General features: G+C 47.2%; 1 protein-coding gene and 1 long non-coding RNA gene across 3 annotated transcripts in view; both read right to left on the reverse strand.

Moving 5' to 3' along the window:
* Window positions 1–4,874: 4,874 nt before the first annotated feature.
* CORO2A (coronin 2A) overlaps window positions 4,875–17,513 on the reverse strand; it is a 60,334-nt gene continuing 47,695 nt past the window's right edge. For both annotated transcript variants that reach the window (XM_082204957.1, XM_082204958.1), the window contains exons 5-12: window positions 16,714–16,893; window positions 14,185–14,301; window positions 13,460–13,564; window positions 12,957–13,053; window positions 10,006–10,118; window positions 9,801–9,891; window positions 7,157–7,416; window positions 4,875–6,349 (exon numbers count right to left, since the gene is read on the reverse strand). In XM_082204957.1, the coding sequence (XP_082061083.1) occupies window positions 6,218–6,349; window positions 7,157–7,416; window positions 9,801–9,891; window positions 10,006–10,118; window positions 12,957–13,053; window positions 13,460–13,564; window positions 14,185–14,301; window positions 16,714–16,893 (1,095 nt within the window). In that variant the 3' untranslated portion in view covers window positions 4,875–6,217. The remainder of the gene's footprint in view (window positions 6,350–7,156; window positions 7,417–9,800; window positions 9,892–10,005; window positions 10,119–12,956; window positions 13,054–13,459; window positions 13,565–14,184; window positions 14,302–16,713; window positions 16,894–17,513) is intronic.
* Window positions 16,315–16,670, reverse strand: LOC309522173. The gene is made up of 3 exons (XR_014214945.1): window positions 16,569–16,670; window positions 16,432–16,468; window positions 16,315–16,374 (listed from the first exon to the last, which is right to left on the reverse strand). It is a non-coding gene; the product is annotated as an uncharacterized lncRNA (long non-coding RNA).

Here is a 17,513-nt window from a genome sequence, read left to right on the forward strand (position 1 = left end):
GCAGGGTTGTGTATACCCTGCATTAATTTTTTTAAAAAAATTGTACCAGCAGAAGCTAGATTCCTTGACCCATGTAAATTCCTTGGTTTACATAATTTATTCTGCTTCTGCTAGTCAAGGAGATGAACAATGAATTACGTGGGATATTGAAGCCATAACCACTAGAAATCCTCAGACCTTACAAGGATTTTAGCCACAGATTAAAAAACCTACCTTATTGCCCATTAAGGATGACTTTTTAAAAATGAAAACTAAGATTTTCAGGTTGCTGATTTCCATAGTCAATACCAAATTTTGTGATTTTTTTTGTGTGTGTGCTCGTAGTAAACTGTAGAATACACCCAGTGCAGAAGACACCCTTTATTCTTAAATGCAGTGATTGAAGTTGGTCTTTTACACACACTTTGCAAATAATATTGCCCTAAATCCTTGAACCACAGTAATACATTTTGAAAAAAGATAGGATTGGTTCTTATCTTGCTATTTTTTGTCCACAAAAGCCACCCATGTGCAAAATCTTTAAAAGAAGATTCACATATGCTCAGATTGTAATGGATATACCGGCAAGCCACCCCATCTTTTACTTCTTGGCATGTTTTACGTGGACAAAAAAACGTGGTATGGCCTGGGCACTCTTGCATTACAAAATAAAGTGATTTGTGTACATGATGCAGTACTGTACACACTTACATGGAAATAAATCCCATTAATCTCAGTGGGGCTTATTTCTCTGTATACACGCATATAGGATTGCAGAACATGCAACATGGGAATGAGCTCTTACAGCTCAATCCTATACATTTCTACGCAGAAGTTCCACTGAGTTCAGTGGGGCTTACTCTCAGGTAAGTAGGTATAGAATTGCAGTCTAGTCATACAAAATGCATATAATGAAAGTGAACTTGACCTTTAAACAGACTAGGCTGAAAGATGTTAATTGGAGCTTTACTTCTCATGTAGTGAGGCATTCTAACATGACCTTGCCTCCAATTTCAGATTGAATTAAATGCAGTAAATGGCTGGGATCCACCTGTATTTCCCCCAGCTTCTCCAAATGTGTCCCAGAGAGTTCCCCAACCTCCCACAGCAGGTTGGGGGGGAGGGCTGCAAGAGTGTGAGGAGTAGAAATCTTTGTTCTGTTTGTGCTCAGACACAATTGGATGTGGCTCTTTCACGTCATTCTGTTCTGAAGTTAACTGTATCAACGAGTTGAAAGGGATCCAGTGGCCAAGGGACAAAAATAAATCGGGAAATACATCTCTTTGGAACTAATGTTCATGTTGATATGCTGTTGGTAGTGATAGATACAGCAACAATAAATAAAGGAGTGAGACTCTTTTGCCCAGGTTATGTATATGCTGAAAATCATATTCCAAATCAAAAAGCTGCATTCTGTAACCTGTATAAACTATGCAAATTTTTTGCAGTTTTGTGTAGACATTTTTGGTTTTGAAAGTAACGGAGGGGCAAGGAGCTTTCTGTAGCGAACTGAAACTTCACCTACTGACCATGGGAAATATTTAGCTACACCTCTGGTAGATGAGATTCTGTAGGCCCCTGTAGTTTCAAAACAATCTGCGGGCACTAGGCCTAGTAGCCGGTCTCTTTTTGCTTTTAATTGAAAGCTGAGGTTCTCAGGAAGCAGAATTCTGTGCCCTGTCACATTCTGTGCTCCTCTGGAATTGTAGTAGAGACTCCTTGGTTAGTATATCACAGGAGGTAGTGATATACTAGAGCACATATTTATGTTGGGTACCAGCCCATTTAAGAAAAGAGGTGCTTGTGAACAGAAAATTACTGCTCCATTTTGAGTTTCTTTTTAAGTTATGTGGCTATCTTGGTTTGATAGCTCCTGGGCTATATGTATGTGTAGAAGAGAAAAACCTGAAAGAATGTGTTTTTTAATTGGCTGTTTTGACAGGGTGGGAGGAGACTGAAACCATCTTCCCTACTCTTCTTTCTCAAAGAGGTATTTGATGGGATTCCAGCCCAAGTGGGTGGGAAACCTTCTATGTAAAACTATTGGTGCATATGATTCCCCATCTTGCTGTGCCTAAATGGACAGGCAGCTTGTCATTTAAGAATAAAGTGTGTGTTTCTCATATTGTTGATGTGCCACAGATTACTTGCACTGATACGCATGGTCGGTAGCACTAGTAAAAACTGTAGTAGGCTACTAGCTTTTTGTGGACTTGGTTGCATGACTGGCATGGAATCTAACTGGATCAAAGTAATACATTCGGATATCTGTTTTGGTTTAAGGATTGAATCCCATTGAATCCACTTTCTTACTGAAACCTATCAGCTGTTAAGAGTGTTTAACTTTGGCTGGATCATTCCTTGAGCAATTGTGACCAGTCAAATATCTTTCAGGTATGCCCTCCCCCCAACTGTATTCTGAATGATTTACTTCCTTTTAAATGAAGATAACAAAAAACTGAAGAATTCTGTCAATCATTAAATATAGTTAGGCACTGTTTAATAAAGCGTAACCAGTTTGCTATTACTGTATAGATATTTTCTTTTCATTTCTTTCCCTCCAACATACATGAGTAAAGCATTGCTTTAAAATGTACTATCTCCAAGGTTTACATAGAACAGAGAAGTGATACGTTAAAAAATAACTTTCAAGTGCTGAATTACTCATTTTCTGAAAGGTTACCAGTAAACATAATGCAGTAATTTTTTTTCAAGTAGATTTAGGATTGAGGAATCCCCTTGATAAATGGCTAACATTGATGTCTGTTGATCAGATAAAATGCATAAAAACAAGCAAAAAATCATTTAAAGGTACACTTTAAAAATGCATTTTGAAACTTAACTTTGCCTTAGCTGACTACTACTTTAAATAATTTATTCTGCATTGTAAACAAGGAAAGGGAGCAATCCCACAAATTGCAGGGGGTGGTAGCCAGCATTAGTCATAATCGGAGTAGACCCACTGGAATTAATTGACTTGTCCATTGATATGAATGAGTCTCCCCTAAGTATGACTAACAATCATTTTTCTCCATCCTGATTGGGACTATCTGCACATGTATCCTTAGCTGGAAGTATCAGAGCCTGTGCCAACGGATTTTGCATGGATGGTGCCCTAGTCCCATCCCTGTGTGTGTACAATCTGTTAAAAATAAATGCTGGATCCCTGCTCATCAGTTGTTTGGGATAAGGGAACAGGAACCTGGATTCAGTCCCCCTTGTCAACCAGCAAAAAGGCTACACAGCAGTCTCCTGCTATTGGACTGCACCAATAAACTGTTAGCAACAGCTAGATAAAACTGATCACTCGGCTTTTTTTAGGGGCAGTGGGCGGGGGAGAGAAAATCTCTGAGGTTAGCAGTAGAGGGTGGATATCCCCATTGTGCCCCGATTGTGAACATAATGGCTAGTCACATTTGGGAGAGACAACATGATCTAGACTGTCCAGTAGACAGTCAGCATGACTATTAAAAGTTCCTAATAGATCACGGCCCTCTGGAATAATGTGTGGAGACACTAGTTTTTAAAAGGATTGGATAAAAGTCCACGAGCAATGGGTATAAAACACTCTTTAATATTCAGAGGTCAGTTTAAAAGTGTAAAAGCTTGGTACCCAAGTAAGGTTGAGTTTCCTACAGGTTTCATGATGCCTCTTGCACTGTTCTGACCACCAGAGTAGCAAAGCCACAATTAAGACAGCTTTTCTGGGCTTGTAGCACTTCAGACTGAAGTGGAGGAATCGCCTGAATGCCCTCCCTATGTAAGCATATGCACCTAGAAAAGGTGTTATGGCCAAGAGAAAGCTAGGCTAGATTCTTGATATGATAACTTTGTATACACAGGAACTATCCAACCCTCTTCCTGAATAGTGCAATCCAGGCGAAACTGCACTGTTGCTTCTATAGGTAGGATATGAGAGGCGTTACTCCCCAGCAACAAGCACTGGCAGATCTAATGCTAAGGTTAAAAATTTTTTTAAAACCAAGATGGGGACAGGCATGCCTGGGCACAGTTTTATCAAGCCATTGGGGATTGCTGCAATTAAAAGCAGGCCTTTGGAGTGGTTTTTGAACTGGTAATTATTGGTCTTTCTGAGAAGCTATGCGGAAAGTGAATGAAGGGGGGAAATCTAGCTGAAGATAGAAGAATGTGAGCACTGTAGGCCCGGTGTTACAGTGACCGGGCTGGGGTGTGCTCCTTGCTCTCACTCCTGAACAATTCTTGAGTTTTCCCAAACTAGCCAGGGCAATGGGGGTTTTATGTTTTTATTATGAGCAGGGCTGCTTGTGTTTCTTCAATCCCCAGCTCCTGACATCGCAGGAGCCCGACCATTTTTTTGTTTTTCAGCAACAGGTCTTAACTTTCAGGACTTAGGGAGAAGTGCTTTAAAGCAGTGTTTCCCAAACGTTTTTGGGCAACGGCACACCTGTTTACCGGAAAAAAATCTCGCGGCACACCACCATTAAAGCCCCGCCCCGTGACATCAGCGCGCAGCGTCACGCCGGGAGGGACGCACAAATGTGAAAGTTTTTTCCCTTCCCCTTGCCGGGGTGGGAGGAGGCAGCAGAGCGAGGGACTGAGGGACGGCGGCAGCTGAGGCGGTGGCGGCTGTTGTGGTGGTGGCGGCGATAGCGGGCGGAGGAGGAGCCGTCGCCGGGAGTTGCTGCTGCTGCTGTTGCTGCTGCTGCCCGGACATGCCGGCCTCCTCCTCCTCCGCTGTCTCGCGCTCCTCCCTTTTGCGCGCGCTGCCCCGCCGCTCGGCACCACCACCGCGGAGCCGCCCCCGGCTCGACGCGGATCCTCGCCGCCGCCGCCTCTCGCCGCCCGCCTCCCTCCCACGGCACACCAGCCGGTGTCTCACGGCACACTAGTGTGCCGCGGAACACCAGTTGGGAAACACTGCTTTAAAGGTATCCCGCCAGAAGACTCAACCCCCCCCCCCCGCTCCCAAAGACTCACCCCTTCGCTGTCCCAGGGCGTCACAGTCTTTGGATATTTCAGGTGGTCAGCCCTGAGACCAGCAAGGAGAATTACGTGGATGGCAGTGCTTTGCATAGACTTGTGTGGGAATCAGCAGGCAATGGAAGATCAGGCAAAGCATTGGTCGTAGGTATTGGAGCAGAAGATGGGAAACGGTTTGAAAGAAGAGCCTTGTGATTTTGCAAAAGCGTAGTGCTAGAAACAGGCTCTGAACCTAGATGAAAGGGGGAAGGACGGAATATTCTGTAAGATGAATTGGAAATTGGATGTCTGAACTCCTTTCTGGACACTGCCCTGCAATGTCCCATGTTAATTCTGGCAATAATATTCAGTGGAAAAGTGACCGAGGGAAGAAGCAACTAGTGGAAGGTTTGGTTTGAGGCAACTGGAAGCCAGTTCAGAGAATTGGTCCTCAGTCTATTGTTGGCTTAAGGCATGAAGTGATTCTGGGGAAATATTATGGGTGAAGTTGAAAGATGACTGTGTATAGAGCAGATATGCTCTGGTTACGACCTGGTCTGCTTCACAAGGCTCAACAATGAAACATCCCTTTCAAAAGCTTGGCTTTTGAAATTCATTTCCCTTTATAACCAAACAAACCTACATTCCTGATTTTGCCTTTACTGATTACAGACTCCCGTTTCTTTGCTCCTCACCTCTTGAGTGCAACCATATTTGCAAAGGAAAACCCATAAAACTAAGGGAAGTGGATGACTTAGACATGCCCCCCCCAAACCATCATCGACCACAAGAAAGACAAAAGTAATTCAGTGTAGAAACAGCCTGCTCTGTTCAGCTCCGGGGAGGAACAGGGAAGAGTCCTGAGTCACTTCGCCTTCATGTTGCAACGGTTCATTGCTGGACAGCCTGGACGAGTCAAAACCACCCCAAGACCAAGCTCAGATGGGCACTGGGGACTTGGAAGATGCCCTCGCTGCTCCACAATGAAGTACCAGGCACACACAGGCACAAGGGAGCTGATGGAGCCTCTGCCTTCACACTAAGACTTCCCAGAGTGACTCGGGGACCACTTTCAAACCAGTTCATTCTCTGGTTCGAAGAAGGTGGCTAGTAAACAAAGCACCCGTAAGAATCCCAACGGCCTCTGGCTTCCAGAAGATGGGCACTTGAGGCAGGCAATGAGTTGCCTATAAGATCTCAAGTCCTCCTAATCCAAAATCTCCCCACAGTAGTACTTGGAGGCAACCATTGTCCTGGAGTCTGAACCGCCTTCCAAAGGCTGCCAAGCGACGTCCCGTCAGAACCTGCCTGAATCCATGCGAAGGTTTTTAATCTCCAGCTCCAGCTGTTTGATCTGCACGTCCCGCTGAATCGTCAGTTCGCGGAGCCTCCGGATTTCTTCCTGCTGCCGGTAAAACATCTGCAGCAGCTGGAAAGCAGAGGTTTCACAAGTTACTATGCTATCTATATCCACCACGATTTTTTAAACCGTCTGACGTCTATTTGAAACTGTATAGATCAGCAGTGGCCAAGCTCGTGACTCTGGTAAGACATTTTAAGAGGCCCTAGCAGCCCCAAAGGTGAGTGCAGCTAATTAATTGCTCAACTGAGGCAAGGGCAGCTGCACACTCCTCAGTTGAGCAGTTTAAATATGCAGAGGGAGGAACAAGTGTATTGGCGCCTTGCCCAACTGGGCAAGCCCTCACTCCTTGTACTGCTTTGCACACCCTGAGAAAGGGGACTTTCCTTGCTCTGGACTCACAGCTAGCCAATTTCCAGCTTAGGTAAAGGTAAAGGGACCCCTGACCATTAGGTCCAGTCGTGGCGACTCTGGGGTTGTGACGCTCATCTCGCTTTACTGGCCAAAGGAGCCGGCGTACAGCTTCCGGGTCATGTGGCCAGCATGACTAAGCCGCTTCTGGCGAACCAGACCAGCGCACGGAAACACTGTTTACCTTCCCACCGGAGAGGTACCTATTTATCATTTTATCTACTTGCACTTTGACATGCTTTTGAACTGCTAGGTTGGCAGGAGCAGGGACCAAGCAACGGGAGCTGACCCCCTCGCAGGGATTTGAACCGCCAACCTTCTGATCGGCAAGTCCTAGGCTCTGTGGTTTAACCAGAGCAGCGCACGGAAACACCGCTTAGCTTCCCGCCGAAGCGGTAGCACCCACTTTATGCTGCTCATCTTGACTTGCCAACAAGGCTTCTTCTCTCTGTCAGACAATCATACCTCGTTTTCTGTTTTGGGCGGAGGACACTCAAAAACATCAAAGCCGTTCGACAGCCCGATTTTCCTGTCTTCTGGCCCCCTCTCCTCGGCCTTCCAGTACCCCCATCTCTCTTGCACCCTGCTTGGCTTCTCAATGATGTCTGCCACCCGGGTCCGCAGCTGGGCAGGCTCTGTGGCTTCCAGCACTGCCTCCTTCGCAGGGAGTGGCGGCAAAGAGTTCAAGATGACGGAGCCTGGTCTCAGAGACATCAAGACGGGGCCTGCGGGCAACAGGAAGGAGCATTTGACACAAAGATCAGGAAGATCAGAGGATTTCAGAACAGACTCTGAAGACTCACAGAGGTTTTTAGAACCAGGCCAGTGAATGACAGAAAGAAGCAGATTTCACTCAGTCCAGTAATGAAGCCTGTGAGGACTGATATACTCTGCAGTAGAGAAAGTACACACGACTAGGGCTGGCCGATATCAGATTTTCTTTTTTTCTTTTAATAAATTTTTATCAGTTTTTTTTTAACATATCATTTTCAAAAGTAATTAAACATATTTTACATCTTATACAGTTTTTTTTACTTCCATCAATCACATCTGAAAGTTTTCCAATCTATTCACTTAATATACATTTCTTACTTTCACTGTTACATTTAAATCTCATAACTAATTTCTCTATTCTTTCTCTACTTTGCAATGTTTCATATATTCCTCCTTACAAAACTTATTGTAGTCCTATTAGCGTACAGTGGTACCTCGGGTTACATATGCTTCAGGTTACAGAGTCTGTTAACCCAGAAATAGTGCTTCAGGTTAAGAACTTTGCTTCAGGATAGGAACAGAAATAGTGCTCTGGAGACGCGGTGGCAGCAGGAGGTCCCATTAGCTAAAGTGGTGCTTCAGGTTAAGAACAGTTTCAGGTAAAGAACAGACCTCTGGAATGAATTAAGTACTTAACCCGAGGTACCACTGTAATTTGTTGGGCCGATATCAGATTTACAACATTGTGATGTACCACCAGCCAAACATCCTGATATAGTGATACACTGCGATGTTGAAAAGCGGAGGGAGGAACAAGCTGCATTGGGCCTAACTCCATGAGGCACCAGAGTGAATCTGCCTCAGCTCTGTCGGCGGAGCAGCGGCTGTTTCACCCCGGCACCTCGCAGGGCCGAAGCTGATGCAGCTCGTTCCTCCACACACCGGGCCTCTGGCGGCAGAGAAAGTCCCTCTGCCGCCAACGCTTGGCACACTGAGGGAAGAACGAGTTGCATCGGCCCCAGCAGCTCGCTCCTCCCTCAGTTTGAGGGCCAAAGTGCAATGGGGCCCTCAACCGGCGACGGTACAGCGTGGGTGAAGGTGCCATCGCGCTCTTGCCCTCAAACTGGTCCTGGGCGATGTATCAATACAACGTTTTTCTCTCTCATTTTGCCCAGTTTCTTTGGCTAGGCCAAAAGAGAATGATTCTTCCATGCACCACAGCTCCAAGGACTCAAGCCTTCTTGGAGACTTAAGACTCAAGCCTTAAGAGACTGTCTCAGGTGACCGTTACACATCCACTGCAGCAGTGCAGGGCCTACAGTTCTGTAGCTTCGTCTCTCAACGTTGCTCATGCTTAAAGCAGGGACAAGGAATCTCCAGACCATGAGCCAAATTTGGCTTGCTAGGCCTTCTTTGGCCCATGAGGTTGTTTCCCCTAAACCACATCTGCCTGCCCGATACCTGTCATCCACTGATGTCCAGTGTTGCGTAGGTACCAACATGGCTACAAAGGAACGACTGAGCATATGATGAGCTCCTTAGCAGGAGCAAGGTCTGCTCGTAGAATTGCAAGGGATCACTAGGGTCATCTAGTCCAACCCCCTGCAACGCAGGAATGTTTTGTCCGACATGGGGCTCGAAACCACAGCCCTGAGGTTAAGAGTCTCATGCTTGACCGACAGAGCTATCCGAGCAGTTTCCAGTTACACCAAGTGGTTTCAACAGAAAGCACTGGTCACTATGGGAACAGCAAAGCCAGGCGGGAGGTGGGGAGGACAGTGAGAAATATGGGAGGTTGGCGCTTGAAGGGCATCTTGCGCAGGGTCCCCATTAAAACCTAGTATAATGGGTTGGGAGTTACTCGTGTGTAATCCTGCTCCGTTTGAGCATTAGATTGCCTGGTTAAACCCTCCGGACTGCACAGCCCATCTCAGCGCGGCTGCCCTTAGTCACTCGTAGCATCTGTCTGTGGGCGTTTCTTAAAGCGTTGCCAACATAAGAGTTGTTTGACGCCCAATCGTCTCCGCCTCTCACTGCGCGGGAGTCTCCTGCGCAGGGTGGGCGTGGGCAGCGGGGTGCTTGGGCTCTCCTCGCTAACTTCCAACGAAGAGTCCTGGAGCCCCTGCACCTCCCTGTCCCGTTGCTCTCCTGGATCCCTGGTGTTACACTCATTCTCTTCCCCTTCTTCCCGGCTGAGTCTCCCTCTAGCGCTTGGACCTTCCCCTGCAGAATCAGAGACCCTCTCCTTCTCCCGTGCCTCTGATGGCAGTTCCCTGACACCTAGCAATGCTCCTACAGGTATGTCGCTCACCTGATCCTCTGGTTCTGCCGTTAACACGATGCAGACCAGAGAGGAGGACATCATTTTGATTCAGGCCCTTTGGGTTTCACTGACCTTTATTTCTGCCGCTTAGCCATTCTTGTGCCGTCAGGGCTGGCTGGGCTCCGGCTGTCATCGGGTAGATGTCTTCCTGGTACGATTCAGACTGCAGAGAGATACCAGAGCACGCTGGCTTACGTCTGAGCAAGTGCCGCACCCCCCTCCCCCCCCCAGCCCTGTTTAGAAGCCACCCGGTGAAAGCCAGGAGAGATTCACTCACCCGACGCGGAACTATCATAGACACCGGCTCTATCAGGTACTTGGCTGGGATCAGTTTGTAGAATCGGAAGATCTCGCAGGAAGAGACATCCAGACCCCTCTTTGGCATGACACCTAAAGACAGGGGAAGCAGGGAGAAGTGTTATGGCAGTGTGAAACTAGACATGCACTGGCCAACGCTGCTAATAAAACTGGCAATTACCGCAATCCCGTTATGCAAATCTGTGGTGTGACTGCATTCGGAATACTGTGAACAGATCTCGTCGCCTGACCTCCAAAAGCTGGAAAAGGTTCAGAGAAGTGCAGCCAAAATGATCGAGGCACTGATAAAATTATCAATGGCCACTAGCCATAATGGTCATGTTCTGTCTCTACTGCGGGAGGCAGTAAGTTTCTGAATACAGTGGATGCTCGGGTCGCAAATGTGATCGGTACGGGATGCATGTTCGCAACCTGCAGCGGCGCGTCTGTGCACGCGCGGGTTGCGATCCGACGCTTCTGTGCATGCGCAAAACGCAATTTAGTGCTTCTGCGCATGCGCAACCGCCGAAACCCGGAAGTAACCTGCTCCGGTGCTTCTGGGTTTTGGCAGGTCCGTAACCCGAAAAAACGCAACCTGAAGCGTCTGTAACCCGAGGTATGACTGTACCACTTGTGAGGAAGCAGAAGTGCAGAGCTCCATTTCTGCTTACAAGTTTCCCACAACATCTAGTTGGCCACTGCAAAAGCAAAACGCTGGACTAGATGGGCCACTGATCAAGGGAGGCACTTATGAGGTTCTTAACATGGGACCTAAAACTCCAGCTGCTCCTCTTTCTCTACAAACATGGAGGGAGACTTGTAGAGGGGGAAAATAGAGGGTTGGCCTCTTACGTCTTTACCTCCCATCCAGCACTTACGACACTGTCTTTCTCCAACCATCACAGAACACACTGCTTCCCTCTCTGTGCAATTTTTTCTCTCCCATCCAACTCCTCCTAAACGTTGCTGCCTCTGTCTGCAACCTGATGTGGGATCACCAGGGAGCAAGTTGGAAAACTCTCCTGTCTCTTTAACAGCCACTCCGTTTTTCTCTGCTGGTCTCACTGCCTCACCCTTCGTTTGCTTTGCGGCAAAATCTACAGTAGCAAGCGGGAAGTGACTTGAGTCAGGAAAAGCCCAGAGCTATTGTTGAGAAGTGTTGGGATGCAACTCAGCTTGCAGTGGAGGCTGATGTGTTTGCTTGGGAAAGCGTGGGAGGAAGATCCTGTTTTAGACTGTCCTTTCCAACCTACGTAATTGGTGCTGACCTTCTCTCAGGCGTTAGACCTCTCAGGGTTGCTGATCTCATTTCCTAGGGCTTGTTGAATTTTTCAACTTCCAAATTCCAAAATGAGGGGTTCTGAAAAGTTGCAGCATGACTTGGGGATTCAAAAGATATTTTGGCTACGTGAATATAATTTAGAATCATAGAATTGTAGAGTTGGAAGGGATTCAAAGGATCATCTGTATTGCAGGAATATACAGCTGTCCATTTGGGGATCGAACCTGCAACCTTGGCATTATCAGCACCATGCTCTAATCTACTGAGCTATTCAGTTTTGCTTGGGAAGTAAAACTGTGTAGAACTGCATAGTAATCATTAAAAATGACTAAGTACTTGTAGCTATTATTATTGTTATTATTATTATTAGAAATTAACTGATATTTTCAGAAGGTAAAATTAAAATTCTTTGGTTTTCCAAAAGCAGTTTTTGTGCTTCTTCACCAAACATAGACGGACCAAGCTAAACATTGTCTGATCATAAAAAGAATAGCAGGTTTGAATTCCTCACACCCAAAAACATATTTTTAAGACCCTCTCACTGAATAAATTTGCAAAAATTAAATTCACCCCCTAAAATGACACACCCTGTTCATTTCCTCCTTTGCTTTCTCCTTGAGAGAGGTGAGAGAGGAGACTCCACCTTAGACACAGAGAACCAGGATCTTTTCTGTCAAACATGCATTTCCTGTAATAAAAGTAACTTTCTTATTTTCCTAAACTCAGAGTCTCCATGTAATTACACCCAGGGCAAAGTGTGCTCTTCCAACAGAGATTCAGTATTAACTTCTGTGGAGTGTTTTAACTAGAAAATGCCAACAGCTACAACCTCCTCCTCTGCAGCTGGGGGGCTGTTTAAAGAGACTGAGGATTCGGCTGGGCAATAATAAAATTATATTATTATTATTATTATTATTATTATTATTATTATTTATACCCCGCCCACTCTGGGCGGCTTCCAAAAAAATATTAAAATACTCTAATACATCAAACATTAAAAGCTTCCCTAAACAGGGCTGCCTTCAGATGTCTTCTAAAAGTCTGGTAGTTGTTGTTCTCTTTAACATCTGGTGGGAGGGTGTTCCACAGGGAGGGCGCCACTACCGAGAAGGTAGCCAAGCAATCCCTCCCCTTTGCACCCCCAGAGAAGGAGGTCTGTTAGCTGGAACAGAAAATGGTCGCTCTATGGTGCAGTTGCATATTCAGATGGAAGCTTCATGTGTTTAAAGCCCAGTTAAAAGACACTGCTTCCCCCCCGGGAACTCTGCTGGGAATTGTAGCTTTGTGAAGAGCTAAACTACAGTTCCCAGGATTATTGGGGGCAAGCCTTGTATGCTTTGTATGCTGCATAGACAGCTAAAGAGTGGACGGGGGCCGGGGGGGGGGAAGAAAGGCCTCTTAGAATGGTATTTTTGAACAGCCTGAAGTAACGCAATAGTTCTCTGATGAAATTCCCTCAGTGGCAAAAGGGAAGCGGCGAAAGGAAGAACCTCAGCCACATTGCACAGCTGTGACAAAACTGAAGGGAAGGAGGAACACAGCGAGGCCAGTTATCTTCCCATGACCAGCTGCCTCTTGCCGTATCGGTTCTTCTTCGCGGACACCCCTTTATCGCACATCACCAGCAATGAAAATGGCTGCAAGCTCACCGATTCCTTTCTGGGGCAAAGGGGAGCGGTACTCCATCAGGTAATTTAGGTATGGCTTCTCCGAACTTATCTCGTAGTACCTGATGTTCCCATCGCCCTAGAGATAATGGGAGAGACAAAAGGGCAGTGTTGTATTCAAGAGAAGGGTGGGCTTGGCTCCCGACACACCATTTGGGGCAGTGGCGTGGCGTGGGGGGTGCGGGGGGGCCGGCCGCACCGGGCGCAACATCTGGGGGTTAGGGTTAGGGGGCGCAAATCCACGGGTTAGGGGGCGCAAATTACTTGCCTTGCCCCGGGTGCTGGCAACCCACGCTACGCCACTGATTTGGGGGAAGACATTTCATGGTCCCCAGCTAAAGAATCCGGCCACCGCTCTTAACTCGCTCAAATGCCCGTTCCACGTGGAGAGCGGTTTCAACGGCCAGGCATGGGAATCTAGTTATCGCACAAGTTTTATTTATAGTCTTGCCCACATACTTAAGACTCTGTAGCAAGGGACTCACCTTGCCCAGCACATACAGCATGTGTGTGTCCGAGTCATAGAAAGGAAACAAGAGACCCGAGGAACCGTCCATATCCTCCTCTACTAAAGGCACGGAAAGGTCACCCTGCGTGAGGAAACCAAAAACTACAGCTATAAAGCGGCAAAACACAACAAGAACAACAAATGCAGTTCCAGAAGGATTTAGAGCAGGGGCCGCCAACCTCTTGGGGCCACTGGGCACATAGGGCGTTTGCACCAGTCACAAAATGGCTGCTGTGAGGGCCTGGCATAAAACAAAATGGCTGCCACATCTAAAAGAGCAGGGGAAGTGACACAAAATGGCGCAGGCATGCCATGCCCCACATCAGCCACTGTTGTGCTCTCTCACAGAGAGAAGCTCTTTGCACATCTCTGTTCGTAATTGCTTTGATTTGTTTGTTTGCTTGCTTGCCGTCCATCTAGCTGAGTTGCCCCAGCCACTCTGGGCGGCTCCCAACCAAAAAAATATATACTAAAAGCACAATACAACATCACACACTAAAAGCTTCCCTGAACAGGGCTGCCTTCAGATGTCTTTTAAAAAGCACATAGCTGTTTATCTCTCTGATACTATATTTGAATGAGCTTTAAAGATTTGGCGTGTGCGCACAGCCTAAACAGCAGAGAGAGACAGAGCTGAAGTGTTGATCTGTGATGGAGCCATTAGCCTGGCGAGTGCCTGAAGTGGTTTGCTGAGCAACTCACCTGATCCCATAGTGCAATTTGCCTGTTGTTCCACCTGGACGTCCCCGTGGAGAGCAGCTTTTTCATGTTTCCTAGAAACAAAACTTTATTCACTCTGTGAGACTTGTTGTTTGCTTCCTGCAAGAAGACATGGCGTGTTACTCAGAGGAAATCAAGCACACCAAAGGCTGCTTCTTTCAGTGAAACTCATCTGCATCTGCCAATTGTCTGAAGTTTTGAAAACCCTCCACCATCAGAATTCACAGCTTTTGCTTATCTCCCTGTACAGCTGATGCAGCGATACAGTGGGACCTCGGGTTACATACGCTTCAGGTTACAGACTCTGCTAACCCAGAAATATTACCTCGGGTTAAGAACTTTGCTTCAGGATGAGAACAGAAATCGTGCTCCGGCAGCGCAGCAGCAGGAGGCCCCATTAGCTAAAGTGGTGCTTCAGGTTAAGAACAGTTTCAGGTTAAGAACGGACCTCCGGAACGAATTTAGTACTTAACCCGAGGTACCACTGTATGTGATTTGGAAGCCATACCAGACTAATTTAAGGTAGACTGTCAAGGCAGGGCTTGCCAGGCCTCTTGGGGAACGCTAGTTTGCTCCTGGGGAACGATCACATTACACACCAACTGATGAATCATCCGAGCTAGAAAACTACATAGAAGACTGTCCTCTTAAAGGCTTTTCTTGCAGGACCCTATTGCGTATTCCACTTAAATCAGCAGCGTGTACCACAGGCCTTGGGACATAGAAACACTTCACAGGAGCAATGAAGAGGGTAACTGGGAATCAGAATCCCGGGTAGATAAGTGACAGGAGCAAGCCAGCAGTAAATCACACCCTGCCTGTTGAAGTTAACTCTTTATTAGCAAGAATAGGATCTGCACAGACTTGGCTGAGCGTCAAGCCTAAGGAGCACAGCAGCTCATCCCAAGTAGTTCTTGCCCCATGGATCAATTGCCCAGACTAAAGGCTCCTGTCTCCCCACAGCCATCTATGTCTCCTTTCCAGGTTTCCCTCCCCCAAACAATCGGAGACTGCACCTGCATGCCTTGTTCTTCCCACTTCATGCCTCCTCTGGTTCTGGGAGACCAGGGAGGAGCCTAGCTTGTTGCAGCACAAGGGGAAGACATCCTTGCTTCTTCCCCAGCTTAACTGATCTCTGCCTCTTGGCCTGCCACTCACCAGCTTCCACTTCTGATTCTGGACTTCTCTCAGCCACAGACTGTCTTAGCACACTAAGCCCTTTAGCTTCTGACACCAGTTCTTCCCAATCTTCTCCCTCTGATCACTCATCACCGTCCCACCACTCCCTAAGCTCTGAGCCTTCTACCCTGTGTGGTTCCCTCCCACTATTCCTGTGAGTCCAACCGGTCCAGGACAATGCATCAGGCTGGACGCTGAATAATGAGGGGGGGTACCATATTTTTCACTCCATAGGGCACACCTGACCACAAGGTGCACCTACTTTTTGGGGGGTTGGGGGGGGGGAATTCAAGAAAAAAAATATGCGGCTCTTGGGGGCTTTTGTCCCTTCCTCCACCTCCCACAAAAGCCAGGGATAGCCGCACAAAGCCTCCCCAGGGCAACGGGATGAAGGCTCCCCGCTGCCCTGCAGAGGCTTTGCAGGCTACCCCAGAAGTGCTTTCCCCCACCGCCAGCCCCAAAGAACAGGTCAGGGCTGGCAGGGGAAGTCCGGGTCCCCCACCCCAGCCCCAGGGACCACACATTCACTCCATAAGACGCACAGACATTTCCCCTTAGATTTTAAGAGGGGGAAAGTGTGTCTTATGGAGCGAAAAATACGGTACTTTAGAAATGAACTGAATGGCCTATGACTGACTTCTGCCTCCCTCAAAATGTGGTGATTATGGTGCAAAATAACGGGCGTAGCCCCTAGGGGCCTTCAGGGAGGGACATTGGGCCCACCAACCCATCTAAGCTTGATTGACACTCCCCACCTGAAAGATAAGGTAACTGCAAGCAGTCAAGTGACGATCTTAATGTCATGGACGGCAGCCGAGTCACCTTCCCACTGCTAAACTGCCTATATCAAGCTAGGTGGACAGCCCATCTGATGTGAAAAAGAGTTGTGATTCCAATTCAGAATCAATTCATCATTTGAAAGTGCTGCCCAGGTGCAGAACAGAATAAGGCTGTAAATGACAGCAGCTCTGGTTTGGGCCCCCAGATGTAAACCTGGTGTAGGATCTAAGCTAGAACTTCTGCTCTAACCCTGTTGTTTCAGATGTAAACCTGGTGTAGGATCTAAGCTAGATCTTCTGCTCTAACCCTGTTGTATCTGAAGAAGTGTGCATGCACACGAAAGCTCATACCAAGAACTAACTTAGTTGGTCTTTAAGGTGCTACTGGAAGGAATTTTTTTATTTTGCCTGTTGTTTCAGAGAAAGATGCACCCCACCTTCTGGCCTGCAGACCTATCTTTCTCCTGTGCACAAGAGAGAACATCCTTTTAGCCATCTAAAACAAACAGCAAGCGGTCTTCCCGCGTGGCGCTATCTCGCCAGCCCTGCATACCTGTAAGACAGTTCCTGCTCGTGGGTCAATGACCCTTATTTTCCTGTCCCTGCAGGCCGTGGCTAAGAGGCTTCCGTCTGTGTTGAACGACATGGAAAGAATGACGTCCGTGTGGAAGTGGATTGTCTTCACCGGGGTCTGAATTACAGACTCTTTGGTGTCAAGGTTCCAGATCATGATCTGAAGGCAAAGAGAGGTGCGTTCGTGAAAGTTTCCCGAGCTCCCCACCCACAGTGCGGACAACGCACAAAAAGAACAATGACTACTCCCAACGCTATGCAACTTGGACAAATTGCACACAGCACATTTCCATGATTTTCCCTGTTTGACTGGGCAAAATTTATGCAGCTTCTGCTAGCCACGGGGAACGACAGGCGGCTGCATGGGGTGCAAATGCTCCAGCCCCTGAACACTGAAAACTATATCCAGCAATGAATCTGGCTTGTGAAGTTTCAGGAGGCATCACCACCCACTTTTACTTCATTCCTTTGCAACCATTAAGAACTAGAAAAACCCAATTTGTTGCTGGCTTTGATGAAAATTGAGGTTCTTATTTGACACGGATAGTTCAGCTGGTTAGAGCGTGGTGCTGATAATGCCAACGTTGAAGGTTTGATCTTTATATGGGACAGCTGGATGTTCCTGAACTAGAATCACTAGGTGATCCTCAGGGTCCCTTCCAACTCTACAATTCTGCGCCTGAATTCTGCAACCAATACCATATTCTGTGGTCTTGCAGAACTGTGGCATATTTATTTGCAATTTGGGCTTATATGGTGCTTTGCACAAATAACAACAAC

Source organism: Podarcis vaucheri (assembly GCF_965113315.1).
Source record: "Podarcis vaucheri genome assembly, chromosome: 17".
Classification (NCBI taxonomy): Eukaryota; Metazoa; Chordata; class Lepidosauria; order Squamata; family Lacertidae; genus Podarcis; species Podarcis vaucheri.